The sequence below is a fragment of the Gavia stellata genome, chromosome 2 (genome assembly GCF_030936135.1).
Source record: "Gavia stellata isolate bGavSte3 chromosome 2, bGavSte3.hap2, whole genome shotgun sequence".
In the NCBI taxonomy this organism is placed as follows: domain Eukaryota; kingdom Metazoa; phylum Chordata; class Aves; order Gaviiformes; family Gaviidae; genus Gavia; species Gavia stellata.
The window spans coordinates 113,182,409-113,198,746 of record NC_082595.1 but is presented as its reverse complement, the minus strand read 5'-3'; the positions used below and the strand labels follow the sequence as shown (position 1 = coordinate 113,198,746).

The following is a 16,338-nucleotide window of genomic DNA, read 5'->3' as shown; positions in this document are numbered from 1 at the left end:
CACGGGCAGCGTGCCCAGGGATGGCTGCCAGCGCCCGGGGGAGCGGGGTGACACGGGGCGAGCCCAGCCTGGCCCCGGGTGGCACGAGGGGCCCCACGGGGGACACGGAGGGGGTGCCCTGCTGCTCGGGGACGGGGCGCACGGGGGGGGGCTCCTCCCGCTGGGCTGCAGGTGGGACAGCCCCCAGCCCTCCATGGGGGGCACGCGGGGGTCCCCCATGGCCTCGCGCGGGGCGAGCGCTGCCCCACCGCAGAGAGAAGTGCGTGGGGCCCCCGCCCGCGGTGCCCCCCCGCGGGGTGTGAGCACAACACCCCACGGGACGGGATGGGTGTGTGGGGTGCCCCACCGCTGGCGCTGCGGTGCACGCGCGATGTCCCGTGGCACGGGGGGGGTGCAGGCTGCACGCGCGCTCCCCCGCGCACAGGGCTGCTGCCACGCGCGGCTCCCCCACGCGGGCTCCGCACCCGCGCGGGGCTCTATCGAAGGCAGTGCTGTGCGCGCAGGACGCCCCGCTGCCACGCGGGGAGCCCTAGGCGGGCGGTGTCCCGGCGCACCGCGGAGCGCCCACGGACACGCGCGGCCCCGCCGCTCCCCCGCCCGCCCTCCGCGCCTCCGGGACGGCGGGGGCGGGGCTCGGGGGCAGGGGGCGGGGCTCGAGCGAGAGGGGCGGGGCTAGGGGCGGCAAGGGCGGGGCTCGGGCGGCAGGGGGCGGGGGCGGGAGGCAGGGGGCGGGATCGGGCGGCAGGGGCGGGGCTCGGGCGGCAGGGAGCGGGATCGGGCGGCAGGGGCGGGGCTCAGGCGATAGGGGCGGGGCTCGGGCGGCAGGGGCGGGGCTCGGGCGATAGGGGCGGGGCTAGGGGCGGCAAGGGCGGGGCTCGGGCGGCAGGGGGCGGGGGCGGGAGGCAGGGGGCGGGATCGGGCGGCAGGGGCGGGGCTCAGGCGATAGGGGCGGGGCTCGGGCGACAGGGGGCGGGATCGGGCGGCAGGGGCGGGGCTCAGGCGATAGGGGCGGGGCTCGGGCGGCAGGGGCGGGGCTCGGGCGATAGGGGCGGGGCTAGGGGCGGCAAGGGCGGGGCTCGGGCGGCAGGGGGCGGGGGCGGGAGGCAGGGGGCGGGATCGGGCGGCAGGGGCGGGGCTCAGGTGATAGGGGCGGGGCTCGGGCGACAGGGGGCGGGATCGGGCGGCAGGGGCGGGGCTCAGGCGATAGGGGCGGGGCTCGGGCGGCAGGGGCGGGGCTCGAGCGATAGGGGCGGGGCTAGGGGCGGCAAGGGCGGGGCTCGGGCGGCAGGGGGCGGGGGCGGGAGGCAGGGGGCGGGATCGGGCGGCAGGGGCGGGGCTCGGGCGATGGGGCGGGGCTCGGGCGGCAGGGAGCGGGGGCGGGATCGGGAGGCAGGGGCGGGGCTCGGGCGATAGGGGGCGGGATCGGGTGGCAGGGGGCGGGATCGGGTGGCAGCGGCGGGGCTCGGGGGCGGGGCTCGGGCGGTAGGGGGCGGGGCTCAGGCGGCAGGGGGCGGGCGGTGCGGACGTGGCGGCGGCGTGCTGACGCAGCGGCGCGCTGACGTGTGCGGCGCAGCCATGGCGCCGCGGCGGCCGGCCGAGCTGTACCGGGCGCCCTTCCCGCTCTACACCGTCCGCCTCCACCCGCGGCGGCCGCTCGCCATCACCGCCGGCGGCGGCGGCGCCGCCAAGACCGGCATCCGCAATGGAGTGGTGCGGCTGGGCCGGGGGCGCGGGCGGGCGGGCGGGCGGGCGCTGTGGTGGAGGGGGGTGCAGGCCCAGGCCCAGGCCCGGGCGGCGCGGCGGCGTCGGGGAGCTGCGGGCCCGGGGGGCCTCAGAGGGGAGGGGGGCCCGGCCCGGCCCGGCTCGGCCTGGGGTCAAGGCGGCGGCAGCAGTCGGGCGCTGTGGGGGTGGCCCCGGGGCAGGGCCCCGCGGCGGAGCCGGGCGGGGGGGGCTGCTCCCGGCGGGGGCTGAGGCCGAGCCCTGTCCCGCAGCACTTCCTGCAGCTGGAGCAGATCGGGGGGCAGCTCAGCGCCTCCCTGCTCCACTCCCACGACACCGAGACCCGCGCCACCATGACCATGGCGTTGGCCGACGACATCATTGCCGCGGGGCAGGACGCCAGCTGCCACATCCTCCGCTTCACCCTGCAGGCGCCCGAGGCCAAGAGCGGCCGGAACGGTGAGGCCCCGCTCTCCCTGGGGGGTCGGTGTGATAGCAGCTGCCCTGGGTGCCGTGGGGCAGGGTGCGGGGGGCCGGGTGGTCCGTGGGCTGCTCCGGAGATGGGGCAGCGCTGTGGGGGCCTCCCGCCTGCCCTGGCCCCCGCGGCTCAGCCTGCCCGGCGGCAGGGAGCTGTGTCAGGGCTCCGTGTCGTCTGCCCCACTGCAGGCAGTGGGGAGAAGGGGCCGCGGAAGCGGAAGGGCCCCAGCCCGGTGGGGCAGGGGGACACGCAGAGCCAGACGAGCGAGGTGACGGTGGAGAGCCTGCACAGCGTCCGCACAGATTTCAGCCCCGACGCCCTGCAGAAGGCCGTCCGCTTCAACGCTGACTGCTCTCTGCTCGTCACGGGTGGTGCCGACGGCTTCCTCCGCCTCTGGGAGGTAGGCATGGGGGGAGCTGAGGCTGGGCATCGCTGTGCGGCGGCAGCGTGTGTCTGGCAGGGAAGGCCAGGCCCCAACAGTGCCAGAACAGCAGCACTTGCAGTTCTGTAACGCTCCGTCTTCCTAACACCTTCCCTGGGCGACCCCGGGTGCTGTGCCTGGAGGGGACCTGGGGCTGCCGGGGAGCCCTGGCCCACGGGCGCAGCTCTGATGCCTGCTGTGCCCTCACAGTTCCCCAGCATGAAGAAGACGCTGGAGTTCAAAGCCCACGATGGGGAGATCGAAGATATTGCACTGGGCCCTGACAACAAGGTGAGCATCAGGCGGCTCCCGGGCCCCGCAGGGAGAGCCGTCCTTGGACACCCACGCTCTCTGCGCAGGTGGTGACGGCAGGACGGGACTTCCAGTGCTGCGTGTGGCAGCAGGACCAGCTGGTGACGGGGCTGCGCTGGAACGAGAACCTGCCCGGCATCCCTGACAAGGCTTACCGCTACCAGGCCTGCCGGTGAGAGCAGGGGTTGGGGCACGCGGGTGGGGGACTGGGAACAGACCACCCCCATGGTCTGAACGTGCGAACACGTAGTCTGGGGCACGCTGAGTCTTCTCTCAGCCCCTGCTGCGGGTAGAGGTTCCACCAGGCTGGGGGACAGAGCAGCTCTGCTGTGTGCTTTAGCGGGGTGGGGTCTGGGTCCTGGTTTGGACTTGGGAGAGGGCTTGGGCACTGGGCCCCCATCGCAGCCCCAGGTGGAGTGGGGCGCTGGTGCCGGCTGTAGGGACTGATCCACCCTGTGCTCTCCTGGGGCAGGTTCGGGGCCGTGGAGGACAACGCTGGGGCGCTGCGGCTCTACACGGTGCAGGTGCCCCACAAGCGGGAGCGCCGCCCCCCACCCTGCTACCTGACCAAGTGGGATGGGAAGAGCTTCCTGCCGCTGCTGACCCGGCCCTGCGGCAGCGAGGTGATCTCCTGCCTCTCCATCAGGTACCCTGGGGCCGGGCGGGTGCGGGACTGGGAGCTGCGCCAGCCCTCGCTCACTGTCCTCCCACCTGCAGTGACTCAGGCACCTTCCTGGGGCTGGGCACGGTGACAGGCTCTGTCGCCATCCACATCGCCTTCTCGCTGCAGGTGAGCTGCGGGGGCGGCGGGGCCCCTCCTGGCCTGGGGAGCGGCCAGCTGGGCGGGGAGGGCTGCGGGGGCAGCCCCGGTGCCCCCCCCGGGGCCGCGCTGCCTCAGGTCACCCCCCCCTACTGCCACGCAGAGGCTGTACTACGTGAAGGAGGCGCACGGCATCGTGGTGACGGACGTGGCTTTCGTCCCCGAGAGCCGGCGTGGGCGGGAGCTGCTGGCGGGGAACGAGGCCGCCCTGCTCAGCGTGGCCGTCGACAGCCGCTGCAAGCTGCACCTGCTCCCCAGCCGACGTAGGTGCCAGGGGGCTGCCTGGGGGGCTGCCCGCGGGCGCTGGGGTGCCCACCACCGCTCCCCAGCCCGAAGCAGGGCTGCCTCTGCACGTGCAGGGGGACCAGGGGCCGCAGCGCCCGTCCTCACCCCTCTCTCCCCCACAGGCTCCCTCCCCGTCTGGCTGCTGCTGCTGCTCTGTGCCGGGCTCATCGTGGCCGCCATCCTGCTGCTGCAGCTCGCCTTCCCGGGGTTCCTGTAGGCCCCTGGTGCCAGGCTGGGACCCCCCCGCACCAGGATGGGACCCCTGAGGCCGGCCAGCCTCTGCCCCGCCTCGGCCCACCCCAAGCAGACTGTGAAGCAGACGAGGGACCAGCCCCGGCCCTGCCGTCCCCGCTGGCGCTCGGGGAGCGGACGAGGGGCCTGGGAGCCGCACAGGGGCCCGGCCCGGCAGGACTGCGCTGGCTGCGGTGTACGGCGTGGGGCTGGCCCCGGGGAGGAGGGGGTCCCGTCCCGCCAGCCCTCCAAGCCCCTGCTGCCATTAAAACTGGAGGGCGAAGGCAGCGCTGTCCCGTCTGTGCTGGAGCTGTGTTGTGGGGGGGTGGTTCCGGCACTGCTCCCGCGGGGGGGGCTGCTCTGGGCCCCCGGGGCCCTCCCTGCCCAGCCCAGGGACACGCGGCTGGAGCTGTGTGGGTTTATTGTGGGGGTCAGGCGGGGCCCTGCCCTACAGCCCCCTCCTCGGCGCCCTCCCCGTCCCCCTCCAGCTGCCGCAGCTCCTCCCCGTGCTCGAAGATGGCGGTGATGAACTGGGCAAAGAGTCGCTCCATGTAGCTGCCGGGGCGGGGGCAGAGCCCCTCCAGGAAGCCGACGTGTCCCCCGTGGGCCGTCACCAGCAGTGCCACATGGGGCAGGCGCCAGGCGGCCTCCACAGGGATGGCTGGGCAACCGCGGTGGGAGGGGGTCAGCCGCCGGTGCACCCTGCCGTGGGGCTGCACCCTCTGCCCCCCATGGCCCCCCTCTCACCGTGTAGGGGGGAGAAGGGGTCGTCGGAGGCGTTGAGGCAGAGCACGGGCACCCGAATGCGGTGGAGCTGGCGCGCGGGGCTGGCCGCCTGGTAGTACTCACGGCAAGAGCGGTAACCGAAGGCCCGGGCCGTGTAGCGCTCGTCGAACTCCCGGATGGTGTGTGCCTGTGGGGCAGGGGGTCAGGGGGGCTCGGCCCGTGGGGCCGGGGTGGGGGCCGGGTCCTACCTGCAGCACGTGCTCCACGTCCACCTTCTCCCCGATCGCCGCCCTGTGCCTGCACGGGGCCCGGGGTCAGCACGGGGCACTGGCACTGGCACCGGTGCCCACCCCAGCCAGGGCTGCAGCCCCCGGTGCCCCCCACCCACCTGCTGACGAGCTGGCACAGGCCGGCGGCGAGGCGCTGGTTGAAGAGCAGTGCGTTGAGGGGCTGCTCCAGCGACGCGGCTGAGGCGGTGGGGTCCCAGCTGGGGGAGAGGGCCATGGCCGCCGCCAGCCCCGCCGCCCGGCCCCGCCGCCCCAGGTAGTTCAGGACCTGCATCCTGTGGCACAACCGGTCAGGGGCAGCCGTGCCACCGTCCCCTCCTGTCCCCGGTGCGGGGGCTGCCCGTACCCGCCGAGGGAGACACCCACGGCCAGCAGCGGGGCCCGCGGGTACCGGCGCTTGACGTGGGCGATGGCCGTCTCCAGGTCCTCGGTGTTGCTGGCGCAGAAGGTCCGAGGGGTCTGAGGGGGGAACGGGGCTGGGGGCGGGCGGTGGCCCCCCGGTGCCGGGCTGTCCCGGCTCTGCCCGGGGGTGGTGGTGGGGCGGATTTTGGGGGGTCTCACCCACCAGCAGCTCCTCGCCCCGGCAGCCCCGGTGGTTGAGCACGACGGACCTGGGGGAGAGGCGAGGCGTGAGGGGCTGGCGGGGCCGCGGCCGGCCCGTCCCCAGGGCTCACCTGTAGCCGGCGCGGCCGGCCCGGTGCACCAGGCGGAGCAGGTAACCGGCCTGGCTGCTGCCGGTGAGGCCCGGGAGCAGCAGGACGGTGGGGCGGGCGCAGGGCTCCGGGTGCCGGGGGCTGCCGGGGTCCTCGGCCCAGTCGAGGATGAGCTGCCCGCCGTCGGGGGCGCGGATGGCCTCGCTGCGGGCAGAGCGGCGGGTCGGTGGGGCGCGGCGGGGGGGGGCGGAACCGGGCCGGGGCCGGGGCCGGTGCGGCGGGCTCACCTGCGGTAGGAGACGGGCGGGCGGGCCCGGAGCAGGGCACCCAGCACGGTCTGCAGGCGGCCCTCCAAGCACCAGGGCGTGGGGCGGAAGGCCTCTCCCGCGGCGGGGCAGTGCCGCTCCAGGAAGGCGCGGAGCCGCGGCCCGGCGGCGAGCAGCGGCCGCTGCGGGGCGGGGGGGGGGCCGGTCAGCGGGGCCGCTCGGCGCGGCGGGGCCCGTCCCACCCTGCCCCGGCCCCCCCCGGCCCGGCCCGCGCTCACCCGCGGCACCCGCGCCCAGTAGTAGCCCAGGAAGGCGGCGGCGGCGGCCGCCAGCAGCAGCGGGAGCGGGGACAGCGCCGGGGCCGGTACCGGCTGCCCCTCCGCGCTCATCGCCGCCGCCGCCCGGGACGGCCCCGCCCCCGAGGGACGGCCCCGCCCCCGAGGGACGGCCCCGAGGGGTTGGTTCGCCCCAGGGATGACCACGCCCCCGTGGCACGGCCACGCCCCCGAGGCCTGCCACTGCCCGACATTAGCCCCGCCCCCGGAGCGGCGGCCGCGCCCCCGGCGTGACTCCGCCCTCCACGGTTCCGCCCTCCGCTGGCCCCGCCCCGGAGCGGGCGCGTGTCGCCCCGGCGGCCATCTATGAGGCGGGCAGAGGCGCCGGTTAACCCCTGCGCTGCCGGCGGGGCCCCGCCGGAGCGGCCCCGGGGCGCCGCCGGGGGGGGCTGAACCCCCCGGGCAGGGGAGGACCCGGCGGGCGGGTCCCGGGAGGCGGGTCCCGGCCGGGGCCGGTGGCGGTGTCGGTACCGGTGTCGGATGCCGGGGCGGGGGGACGTGTCGGCTACGTGGCCCGGGGCGGGGCGGGCGGCCCCGAGCGGCGCCGAGACGCGAGACCGGGGCCGGGTGAGTGGGCACCGGGGGCACCGGGCTGCGGGGGGTGGTGGGCGGGGGTCGTGCACCGCCTGTGCGGCGCCTGCTCTGCCCCGCAGCGGGTCTGTGTGCGGGGCGCGCAGCCCTGTGCGCGCTGCCTCTGCGGCGTGAGCGGTGTGTGCGGTGTGAGCGGTGTGAGCGGTGTGTGCGGTGTGAGCGGCGTGAGCAGTGTGAGCGGTGTGAGCGGTGTGAGCGGTGTGAGCGGTGTGTGCAGCGTGAGCGGTGTGTGCAGTGTGTGCAGCGTGAGCGGTGTGTGCAGTGTGTGCAGTGTGAGCGGTGTGTGCAGTGTGAGCGGTGTGAGCGGTGTGTGCGGTGTGTGCAGTGTGAGCGGTGTGAGCGGTGTGTGCAGTGTGAGCGGTGTGAGCGGTGTGAGCGGTGTGTGCAGTGTGTGCGGTGTGAGCGGCGTGAGCAGTGTGAGCGGTGTGAGCGGTGTGTGCAGCGTGAGCGGTGTGTGCAGTGTGTGCAGCGTGACCAGTGTGAGCGGTGTGAGCAGTGTGAGCAGCGTGAGCGGCTTGTGCAGTGTGAGCGGTGTGAGCGGTGTGAGCGGTGTGTGCAGCGTGAGCAGTGTGTGCAGTGTGAACAGTGTGAGCGGTGTGTGCAGTGTGTGCAGCATGACCAGTGTGTGCAGTGTGAGCGGTGTGTGCAGCGTGACCAGTGTGTGCAGTGTGAGCAGCGTGAGCGGTGTGTGCAGTGTGTGCAGCATGACCAGTGTGAGCGGTGTGAGCAGTGTGAGCAGCGTGTGCAGTGTGACCAGTGTGTGCAGTGTGAGCAGCGTGAGCAGTGTGTGCAGTGTGTGCAGCGTGACCAGTGTGAGCAGTGTGAGCGGCGCGTGCAGTGTGTGCAGCGTGACCAGTGTGTGCAGTGTGAGCAGTGTGAGCGGTATGTGCAGTGTGAGCAGTGTCAGCAGCGTGAGCAGTGTCAGCATGAGAAGTGTGTGCAGTGTGAACACTGTGAGCAATATGTGCAGCATGAGCAGTGTGTACAGTGTCAGTGCGTGCAGTGTGTGCAGCATGAGCAGTGTCAGCAGCATGACCAGTGTGTGCAGTGTGAGCAGCATGGGCGGTGTGAGCAGTGTGTGCAGTGCATGCAGCATGAGCAGTGTGAGCAATGTGTGCAGCGTGAGCAGCGTGAGCAGTGTGAGCAGCATGTGCAGTGTGAGCAGCGTGAGCAGTGCATGCAATGTGTGCAGTGTGAGCAGTGCGTGCAGTGTGAACACTGTAAGCAGTGTGACCAGTGTGAACAGTGTGAGCAGCGTGACCAGTGTGTGCAGTGTGAGCAGCATGGGCGGTGTGAGCAGTGTGTGCAGTGTGTGCATCATGAGCAGTGTCAGCAGTGTGAGCAGTGTGTGCAGGGTGAGCAGTGCCTGCAGTTTGAACAGTGTGTGCAGTGTATGCAGTGTGTGCTATGTAAGCAGCATGAGCAGTGCATGCAGTGTGAGCATGCACTCAGTGCAGCATGCCCACGCGTGCAGCACACTCCCCGCCCCGTGCAGCGCTGCCATCCCGGCGGTGCCAGCGTGTCCCGGCCACGCTGGAGCCGCTGGAGGCTCCCGGAGCTCCCTGCCCCCCCCGGGGCTGCTGCTCCCGCCCGGGGCGCGGGGGGTGCGGGGCGGGGGGAGCTGCCGCAGGTGTGAAGGCGGGTGGCGGTGGGTGCGCGCCCCAGCGCGGGCAGGGCAGCGGGCAGGGTGGGCAGGGGAGCACAGGCCGGACGGGGCCGGACGGGTGCCCGGTGCCGTGACCGTGCCTGTGTGGAAGCGCCCCGCACAGAGCCCCCCACCTGCTCCCCACCCCCTGTCCCTCTCTAAACGCCGTATTCCCACCGCCCCCCGGCACCCCAGACACCCACAGTGGCTGGGCACGGCTCCCCCCCAGAGCAAGGAGCACCCACCCAGGAGCACCCACCCTGCCGCTCTCGCCCGGCTGCAGCCCGAGGTCACGGGATGAGGAACCAGCTGCTGGCCCTGCTGCTCCTGCTGCTGCTCCCGGCGGTGCTGGCTGCCCCCAAAGCTGGGGGGCACAGGTATGGGGGGTGCACAGGTATGAGTGGGGTGCACGGGTGCGAGGGGGGGGCACAGGTATGGGATGGTACAGGTGTGGGTGGGGAGCATGGGTGTGGGGAGGGGTGCAGGTGTGGTTAGGGTGCACGGGTGCAGATGGGTGCCCAGGCATGGGGGGGTTACACAGGGTGCATGGGGGCAGGTGGGGTGCACGGGTGTGGCTGGGGCACACGGCTGCGGGTGGGCGCAGGGATGCAGAGTGGTGCATGGTCAGGGACAGGGCTGGAGGGCGCAGGGGTGCATGCAGGGCTGCAGGGGCTGTGGGCGGAGGGGCTGCGGGCAGAGGGGCCGCGGGGCGGGTGTGGGGCACTGCGGGGACATCGGGGCAGGTCGATGCGCGCAGCCCCCTCCCACTGCCCCCACCCAGGGACACAGTAACCCCCTGCCTCTCCTGGCCAGGCCTGAGGCTCCTGCGGCCACGAGGCCGGATCCTGATCCAGACCCATTGAGCCCGGAGCCACCCACGCTGTCGTGAGTCCCGACCCCTCGGGGAGCCCCATGGCCCGGGGGCTGCGCATCGGTGGGGAGAGGGATGGGGTGGGTGGGGGGCACAGGCAGTGCCCAGCTGGCTGTGGGGCAGGCTGCTCCTGGGGAGAGCTATAGGGCAGAGCAGCCCTGGGGCAGGCTGTGGGGCAGGGTGTGCCCACCACCAGCCCCGCTGCCCTCAGGCTGCTGCGGAGCACGGTGAGGAGCCTGGGGCCGCCAGAGCGGGACGTGGAGGCCATGACCTGGGCACAGGGTAAGGCCGCGTGCCGGCGGGGGGGCCGGGGTCTGGTGGGGCAGGGAGGGGGCCCCAGCCCCATGGCACCCTGTGCCCCACAGCCCTGCTCTACCTCTTCGTGCTGCACGACCACGACCGGAGCGGGCACCTGGATGGGCTGGAGCTGCTGCAGCTGCTGGGTGCAGTGCTGGCGCAGCGGGACGGGGCGCGGCCGGACCCTGATGCGGTAGGTCCCACAGGGACAGCCCCTCGCACCCCACGGAGACCCCGGGCTGGGCCCTTACCCCATCCCCACCCCGTCCCCACAGGTGGCTGCGCTGGTGGACCGAGCCCTGGAGAGGCAGGACCTGAGTGGGGACGGGCTGCTGGACCCCCCGGAGCTGCTGCTCTCGCCCGGCCGGGGACCCCCGGGGCAGCCCCTCCTGCAGCAACCCGGGGAGCCGCTGGCCGGGGCCGGGGCTGCGCCCGGGGGGGACACGGAGGCGCCTGGGGGGGACATGGGGGTGAGCAGCCCAGGGCATGGGATGGCAGAGGGGCAGGCAGCCCCCCAGGCCGAAGCCCCCGATGCAGGAGCCACGGAGGCGGTGGAAGCCCCCGAGGCGGAAGCCCCCAACGCTGAAGCTGTCGAGGCAGAGGAAGCCCCTGAGATTGACGCCCCCGAGGCTGGAGCCCCCGAAGTGGGGGCAGCCCCAGCTTGGGGGGACCCCGGGGAGCCGTAGGCGATGGGGGGCTGTGGGCAGGGCTGTGCCAGCCCCACTGTGGCTGTGGGGTGTGATGCCCTGGTGCTCTATGCCCCCCGCTCGGGACACACGGCAGTGGGGGGATCCCTGCACCCCCCCTCAAGCCTGCGGTGGGGCTGGGGAGGACGGTGGGGCCGGGACTGAGTGGTCGCCCCTGTAACGCGGTGGGAGGAAGAAATACAGGCGCTGCCACCAGCGCTCGCCTGGGCCATGGTTGCTCCAGCCCCGTGGTCACCGCGGCCGAGGAGAGGGGCTGGGGGCAGCCGGGGGGGCGCAGGAGGCAGCGGGGGGGCAGTGCGGGGCTTTATTGGCAGCAGGGCGGGGGGGTGGTGGGTGCAGCGGCGGGGGGCAGCGTGCCCCGGGGGTGGGGAGGGTCTCCTGGCACGGGGCGCCCAGCTCAGACGATGCCATCGAAGCCCTGGATCCCACATTTCCTGCCCGCGATCCGGCAGCCGAAGGTGAGGGCGTCCTGCAGGCTCCTCCCTGGGGAACGGGCATCTGGTCAGTCCTGCCAGGCCGAGCCGGGCTGAGCCGAGCCGAGCCGAGCCGTGCCAGGCTGAGCTGAGCTGTGCCGGGCCGAGCCGAGCTGAGCTATGCCTAGCTGAGCCGTGCCGTGCCAGGCTAAGCTGAGGCGTGCCAAGCGGTGCCGTGCCAGACTGAGCTGTGCCTAGCCGAGCCGTGCTGTGCCAGGCTGAGCTGAGGCGTGCCGAGCCGAGCCGTGCCAGGCTGAGCTGAGCTGTGCCGGGCTGAACCGAGCTGGGCCGAGCCGAGCCGAGCCGTGCCAGGCTGAGCTGAGCTGTGCCGGGCCGAGCCGAGCTGAGCCGTGCCTAGCCGAGCCGTGCCAGGCTGAGCTGAGGCGTTCCGAGCCGTGCCGTGCCAGGCTGAGCCGAGCCGTGCCGAGCTGAGCCGTGCCGGGCTGTGCCATGGCCATGCCAGGCTGTGCCATGCCATGGCCATGCCGTGCCATCGCATGCTGTGGCCGTGCCCACCTGCCGAGAGTGCGAAGATGACGGCGGCGTTGAAGGTGTCCCCGGCCCCCAGCGTGTCCACGAGGGTCTCGGGGGGGAAGGCGTCCGAGTGCACCAGCTCCCCGCCGGGCCCCATGGCGTCGGCCCCCTCCTCGGCCCAGGCGCAGATCAGGGTGGCCCTGGGGGGTGGTGGGAGTGGTGGTGGGTGCGGGGTGCAGGTGCGCCCCCCCGCCCCGACCTGCAGCCCTCCCGCGCCCCCATACCCCGGCTGCACGTGGCCGCGCAGCCCCTGCAGCGCCTCGGGGGCCGAGCGGTACCCGAAGTGCTGGGCCACGTCCTTGCTGATGAACACCTGCGGGAGAGGGGCTGGGACACCCCCGACACCCCCAGCCGGGCCGTGCCCCCCACCGCGCTCCCCTGGCCCCAGACACACGTGGCTGCACCCCACGTGCCCCCATGACTCTGCCCCCCCCCCCCATTCCCTGACCCCAACCACACACTGCTGTGCCCCTGCACAGACTATGCCCCCCCCGCTGTACCCCAACTGCACCCCTGCTCTAACTGCACCCCCCGCATCCCCGCACCCCCACAGACTGCCCCCCCATACCCCGACTCCCCCATTCCTGCACCCCCCCGGACTGCCCCCCGGTGCCCCAAACCCCCCATCCCTGCACCCCCACAGACTGCCCCACCGTACCCCAGCCCCCCCATCCCCGCACCCCCCCCGGACTGCCCCCCCAGACCCCGAACCCCCCATCCCTGCACCCCCCGTACCCTGAACCCCCCCATCCCTGCACCCCCCCGGACCGCCCCCCCGTACCCCGACCCCCCATCCCTGCACACCCCCCCCCCCGAGGCCCCGGTGCCCCGCCCCTGCCCTGCTGCCCCCCGCCCCCCGGCCTGGCCCCTGACCCCGCCCAGGGCCGGTAGCCCCGCCCCAATCCCGCCCCAGTAGCCCCGCCCCAGCCCCAATCCCCGCCCCCTCCCTTCGGCTTGGCCCGGCCCATGCCCCCGCCCAGGGCCGGTAGCCCCGCCCCAACCGCAATCCCCGCCCCCTCCGCGGGCCTGGCCCCGCCCCTAACCCAGTCCCCCAGCCCCAATCCCCGCCTTCTCCTTGGCGCCCCGCCTCCCGCCGGCCCCGCCCCGCGGCGGCCCCGCCCCGCACCACGTGGCCCAGGGCCATCAGCGGCAGCAGCTCCTCCCGCGGCTTCTCCACCTCCACCGAGGTGCGGACCCGCTCGGCCGGCGGCCGGGCCCGGTTGTGCTGCTCCACCCGCCGCATCATGGCCGCCTGCTCCGCCGCGTTCCGGGCCTGCGGGCACACGCCGCCTGGCACCGGCCCCGGCTGCCCCCGGGGGGGTCCCCCCCGCCCCATCCCGGGGGTCCCCCCCCGGCCCCGCCTCACCTCCCAGTGGATCCACTTGTACCGGGAGAGGTCGACCCGCTCGAAGTCACGGGCCGTCACGTCGGGCAGGTTCCTGCGGGGCGGGGGTCAGGCAGGGCGGCGGGACCCCCCGCCGCGGCGTGGGGCGGCCCCGGGTGACCCCGGCCCGGTGCCCGTCCAGGGGGCGAAGGGCAGCGCCGGGGGTGGCACAGCCCCGGTGAATCATTAACGATGGCGCGCCGGGACGCAGGGATGGACTCAAAGGGCAGCGCGGCAGCGGCCAGGATAGAGCTGCCGGGGGGGTCAGCGACGCCCAACGGCCCCTTCCACCATCAGCCCGTGTGGGCACGGCCGACCCGCTGCCAGGGCGGGGACCACGGCTGCCCTGCCGGCACCGGCACGGCCGAGGGAACGCTGTCCCGGGCACCGGGCAGCTGCTTCTTGCAGTGCGGGGCGACCCTGCGGGCAACGTGCCGGCTCTCCCGCACATCGGAGCGTGTGGCCCTGTGGTGATGCCACCGCCCATCAGGGCTGCGGCACAGGGGGGTGACTGGGGGCTGCGGGGACGATTGGCAGTGATTGTGTGTGCAGAATTACGGGGAATCACCCAACCTGGCACGCGGGACCTCGTGGCAGGCAACGCTGGGCAGGCGCCGGCGGAGCCTCTGATGGGGGCTGAGCACTGTGAGACCCCCGGGGTGCAGGGGGTGGCCCCGGGTGCCCGGCTCGGCCGGGGCAAAGGCAGAGACAGGGCCGCAGCCCCGAACCGGCCCGGCCGAGCGCTGCCTGCCAGGCAACTGGGGCCGGGGCTGGTGCCCTTACGTGTCGTAGAGCACGATGGTCCGGGAGCCGCTGGCGGCGCTGACCACACAGCAGGCGCAGGGCACGTCCCCGTGGGGCTGCCAGGCCACGTGCGTCACGTCCACACCCCGGCGCCGGAAATCCGCCGCAATGAAACTTGGGGGGGGGACGGACAGAGAGCGGGGTGAGGGGCGCCACGCACCCGTGGGCGTGCAGGATGGTGCGGGTGCCCCGGCTGGCGCTGGCGACGACGACGGAGACGGGCAGGCAGCCGCCGGGCTGCGGCACCGCGTGGCACACGTCCACCCCGTAGCGCCGCAGGTCGGCCAGGACGAAGCTGCCGGCGGGAGAGGCGCGGAGGGGCCGGCAGGAGCGTCAGGGCGGGGGCGACCCGGGACCCACCGGCAGCCCGGGGACCCCCTCCGCACCCCACTTACTCGGCGGCGTGCCCGGGGGCCAGCGAGCCCATGAAGGCGCAGGGGGCTCCCAGCAGCGCCAGCACCGTGCAGGAGTTGGAGGCGTTCCCGCCCCGCTGCCACCGCTGCGACAGGCACCTGCAAGGCGGCGGGCCGTGGGCGCCGGGCCGGCCCCGGGAGGAGCACCGGCAGCGCCCGGCGGGGCTGCCCCGGTACCTGGTGTCGGAGTCCTCGGCGGGGTAGGCCTCCACCTCGCTGATGATGTCCAGGCACACCAGCCCCACGCACAGGATCCGCTTCTCCCCGCCGGCGCCGGGGTCCCCCCGGGCGGCCGCCCCCGCTGCCATGCTGGGCCCGCTCCGCTGCGGCACCGGCACCGGCACCGGCACCGGCACCGCCCGGCCCCAGGGCCCGCCCCCGCGCCACGCCCCTCGCGGCGCCGCCAATCAGAGCGCGCCGCCGCGCCGCTCCCTCCTCGGGCGCCTGGAGGGGCGGGGCAGAGGGGAGGGCGCGGCCGTGCGGGACACGCCCCCTGGGCTACGGGGGTGGGGGGGGGCCGCGGGGGGCATCGCGCGCATGCGCACGATCGCCAGGGGCCGGGGCGTGCGCGGCTGCACGCGCTGCTCGTGCTCACGGCCCGTCGCACGCGCGCACGGGCACCCCCGTGCACCCCCCCCGTGCACCCGCCTGTGCACCCCCCGTGCACCCCCCGTGCACACCCCCCGTGCACACCCCCCCGTTTACCCCCCGTGCACCCCCCCGTGCACACCCCCCCGTTTACCCCCCGTGCACCCGCCTGTGCACCCCCCGTGCACCCCCCCGTGCACACCCCCGTGCACACCTCCGTGCACCCCCCGTGCACCCCCCGTGCACCCCCCCCCGTGCACCCCCCGTGCACACCCCCCGTGCACCCCCCCCGTGCACACCCCCCCGTGCCGTGGGGCGAGGGTGCAGCCGGGTCCGGGTGCAGCAGACGCCGTCCCCTGGGCCGGACCTGCCCGGGCAGGGGGGGCCCCGTCCCACCGCGGGGTGCAGGGGGCCCCCGCCCCCACCCCACAGCCCTTCCTGAGCACGGGGTGCGGGTCGGGGTGCGGGTGCAGATTTGGGTGCAGGTCTGGGTGCAGGATGGGGTGCAGGTTGGGGTTTGGGTGCAGGATGGGGTGCTGGTCAGGGTGCAGGTCAGGTTGCAGGTGCAGGTCTGGGTGCAGTTCAGGGTGTGGTTCGGGGTGCAGGTTGGGGTGCAGGTGCAACTCTGGGTGTAGGTTAGGGTGCAGGTCTGGGTGCAGGTTGGGGTGCAGGTTGGGGTGCAGGTCGGGGTGCAGGTGCAAGTCTGGGTGCATGTTTGGGTGCAGGTCTGGGTGCAGGCCTGGGCGTTGGTCTGTGAGCAGGCGCAGGTGTGGGTCGGCCGGTGCTGGGCGAGGGTGCAGGGAGGCCCGTGGGTGCGCCACCGGGCAGGTTAATATGTCAGTGGGGCGGCGGCGGCGGCGGCAGTGGCGCAGGTGGGAGGGGACGGCGGCGGGAGCGGGAGCAGTGGCACAGGTAGGCGACCGGGCACGGGATGGGGAGCGGGGCTGAGCCCCCCGGCACCGGCGGCAGCCACGGCCCAGGGTGCCCGGGCAGATGGGACGGGTCACCGCGTCCTTGTGCCGTGCCGGGGGGCTGCGCCAAGCCGCCCCCCAGGCTCCCTCGTGCCAGCGGCATGACCTTTGCCCTGGGCCACGGAGCGCCCGGGCACGGTGCCCGTGGGAGCCCACACCCGCCTTGTTGTGGGGCTGCGGCCGTGGCCAACTCTGCCGGCAGCTGCGTGGGGCTGGGGCCCCCGTCCGGGGACCCCTCCTGCCCGCGCCGTCCCCGGAGCTGCTGGGGCCAAGGATTGGGGGTACGTTGGGGGCCAAGTGCCCGGCACCGGTCCTGAGCGTCCCTGACCATGCCGTGCCCAGCTGTGCCACGCTGCGCCGGGCGGTGCAGAGCCAGTGCCGGCAGCACCGGGCTGAGCCTGACCGTGCCATGCAGGGCTGCAGCCCCGTGCCCCGGGGAGCTTCTCGCCTCCGTGCCCCGGGGGACGTCTGCTGGCCCTGGGGCCAGGGGCTGGTGCCCTGGCAGGGTGCTGCCCGCCTGCCCGCAC

At 74.7% G+C, this 16,338-nt stretch overlaps 3 protein-coding genes across 4 annotated transcripts; 1 reads left to right on the top strand and 2 right to left on the bottom strand.

The window, feature by feature from the left end:
• Nucleotides 1-1,575: 1,575 nt before the first annotated feature.
• Nucleotides 1,576-4,366, top strand: PREB (prolactin regulatory element binding). Of its 2 annotated transcripts, XM_059835363.1 has the most exons (9): nt 1,576-1,710; nt 1,992-2,178; nt 2,386-2,597; nt 2,829-2,909; nt 2,978-3,102; nt 3,403-3,576; nt 3,648-3,720; nt 3,854-4,013; nt 4,158-4,366. In XM_059835363.1, the coding sequence occupies exons 1-9, from the start codon at nt 1,576-1,578 to the stop codon at nt 4,250-4,252; spliced, it is 1,242 nt and encodes a 413-aa protein (XP_059691346.1). In that variant the 3' UTR covers nt 4,253-4,366. The 2 variants fall into 2 exon arrangements, with proteins under 2 accessions (XP_059691346.1, XP_059691347.1); XM_059835364.1 differs by lacking the exon at nt 3,403-3,576.
• A 331-nt stretch (nt 4,367-4,697) lies between these two features.
• On the bottom strand, nt 4,698-6,587 carry ABHD1 (abhydrolase domain containing 1). The gene is made up of 9 exons (XM_059832131.1): nt 6,472-6,587; nt 6,220-6,387; nt 5,954-6,136; nt 5,845-5,890; nt 5,626-5,738; nt 5,381-5,554; nt 5,241-5,289; nt 5,014-5,179; nt 4,698-4,927 (listed from the first exon to the last, which is right to left on the bottom strand). The coding sequence occupies exons 1-9, from the start codon at nt 6,585-6,587 to the stop codon at nt 4,698-4,700; spliced, it is 1,245 nt and encodes a 414-aa protein (XP_059688114.1).
• A 4,421-nt stretch (nt 6,588-11,008) lies between these two features.
• KHK (ketohexokinase) lies at nt 11,009-14,560 on the bottom strand. The gene is made up of 8 exons (XM_059832120.1): nt 14,430-14,560; nt 14,235-14,351; nt 13,819-13,953; nt 13,018-13,090; nt 12,778-12,924; nt 11,876-11,964; nt 11,634-11,791; nt 11,009-11,127 (listed from the first exon to the last, which is right to left on the bottom strand). The coding sequence occupies exons 1-8, from the start codon at nt 14,558-14,560 to the stop codon at nt 11,042-11,044; spliced, it is 936 nt and encodes a 311-aa protein (XP_059688103.1). The 3' UTR covers nt 11,009-11,041.
• Nucleotides 14,561-16,338: the final 1,778 nt, after the last annotated feature.

What these genes read in the sequence shown, in the direction of transcription:
- PREB (XM_059835363.1), top strand. Translation starts at nt 1,576, where the DNA reads ATGGCGCCGCGGCGGCCGGCCGAGCTGTACCGGGCGCCCTTCCCGCTC. An exon ending in CCGGCATCCGCAATGGAGTG is followed by an intron (nt 1,711 to 1,991) that starts GTGCGGCTGGGC and finishes CCTGTCCCGCAG; the next exon opens with CACTTCCTGCAGCTGGAGCA. An exon ending in ATCTCCTGCCTCTCCATCAG is followed by an intron (nt 3,577 to 3,647) that starts GTACCCTGGGGC and finishes TCCCACCTGCAG; the next exon opens with TGACTCAGGCACCTTCCTGG.
- ABHD1 (XM_059832131.1), bottom strand. Translation starts at nt 6,587, where the DNA reads ATGAGCGCGGAGGGGCAGCCGGTACCGGCCCCGGCGCTGTCCCCGCTC. An exon ending in GCCGGCCGCGCCGGCTACAG is followed by an intron (nt 5,891 to 5,953) that starts GTGAGCCCTGGG and finishes CCTCTCCCCCAG; the next exon opens with GTCCGTCGTGCTCAACCACC. An exon ending in GCCGGGGCGAGGAGCTGCTG is followed by an intron (nt 5,739 to 5,844) that starts GTGGGTGAGACC and finishes TTCCCCCCTCAG; the next exon opens with ACCCCTCGGACCTTCTGCGC.
- KHK (XM_059832120.1), bottom strand. Translation starts at nt 14,560, where the DNA reads ATGGCAGCGGGGGCGGCCGCCCGGGGGGACCCCGGCGCCGGCGGGGAG. An exon ending in ACCATCGTGCTCTACGACAC is followed by an intron (nt 13,091 to 13,818) that starts GTAAGGGCACCA and finishes CCCGCCCCGCAG; the next exon opens with GAACCTGCCCGACGTGACGG. An exon ending in CGCGGCCACGTGCAGCCGGG is followed by an intron (nt 11,792 to 11,875) that starts GTATGGGGGCGC and finishes ACCACCCCCCAG; the next exon opens with GGCCACCCTGATCTGCGCCT.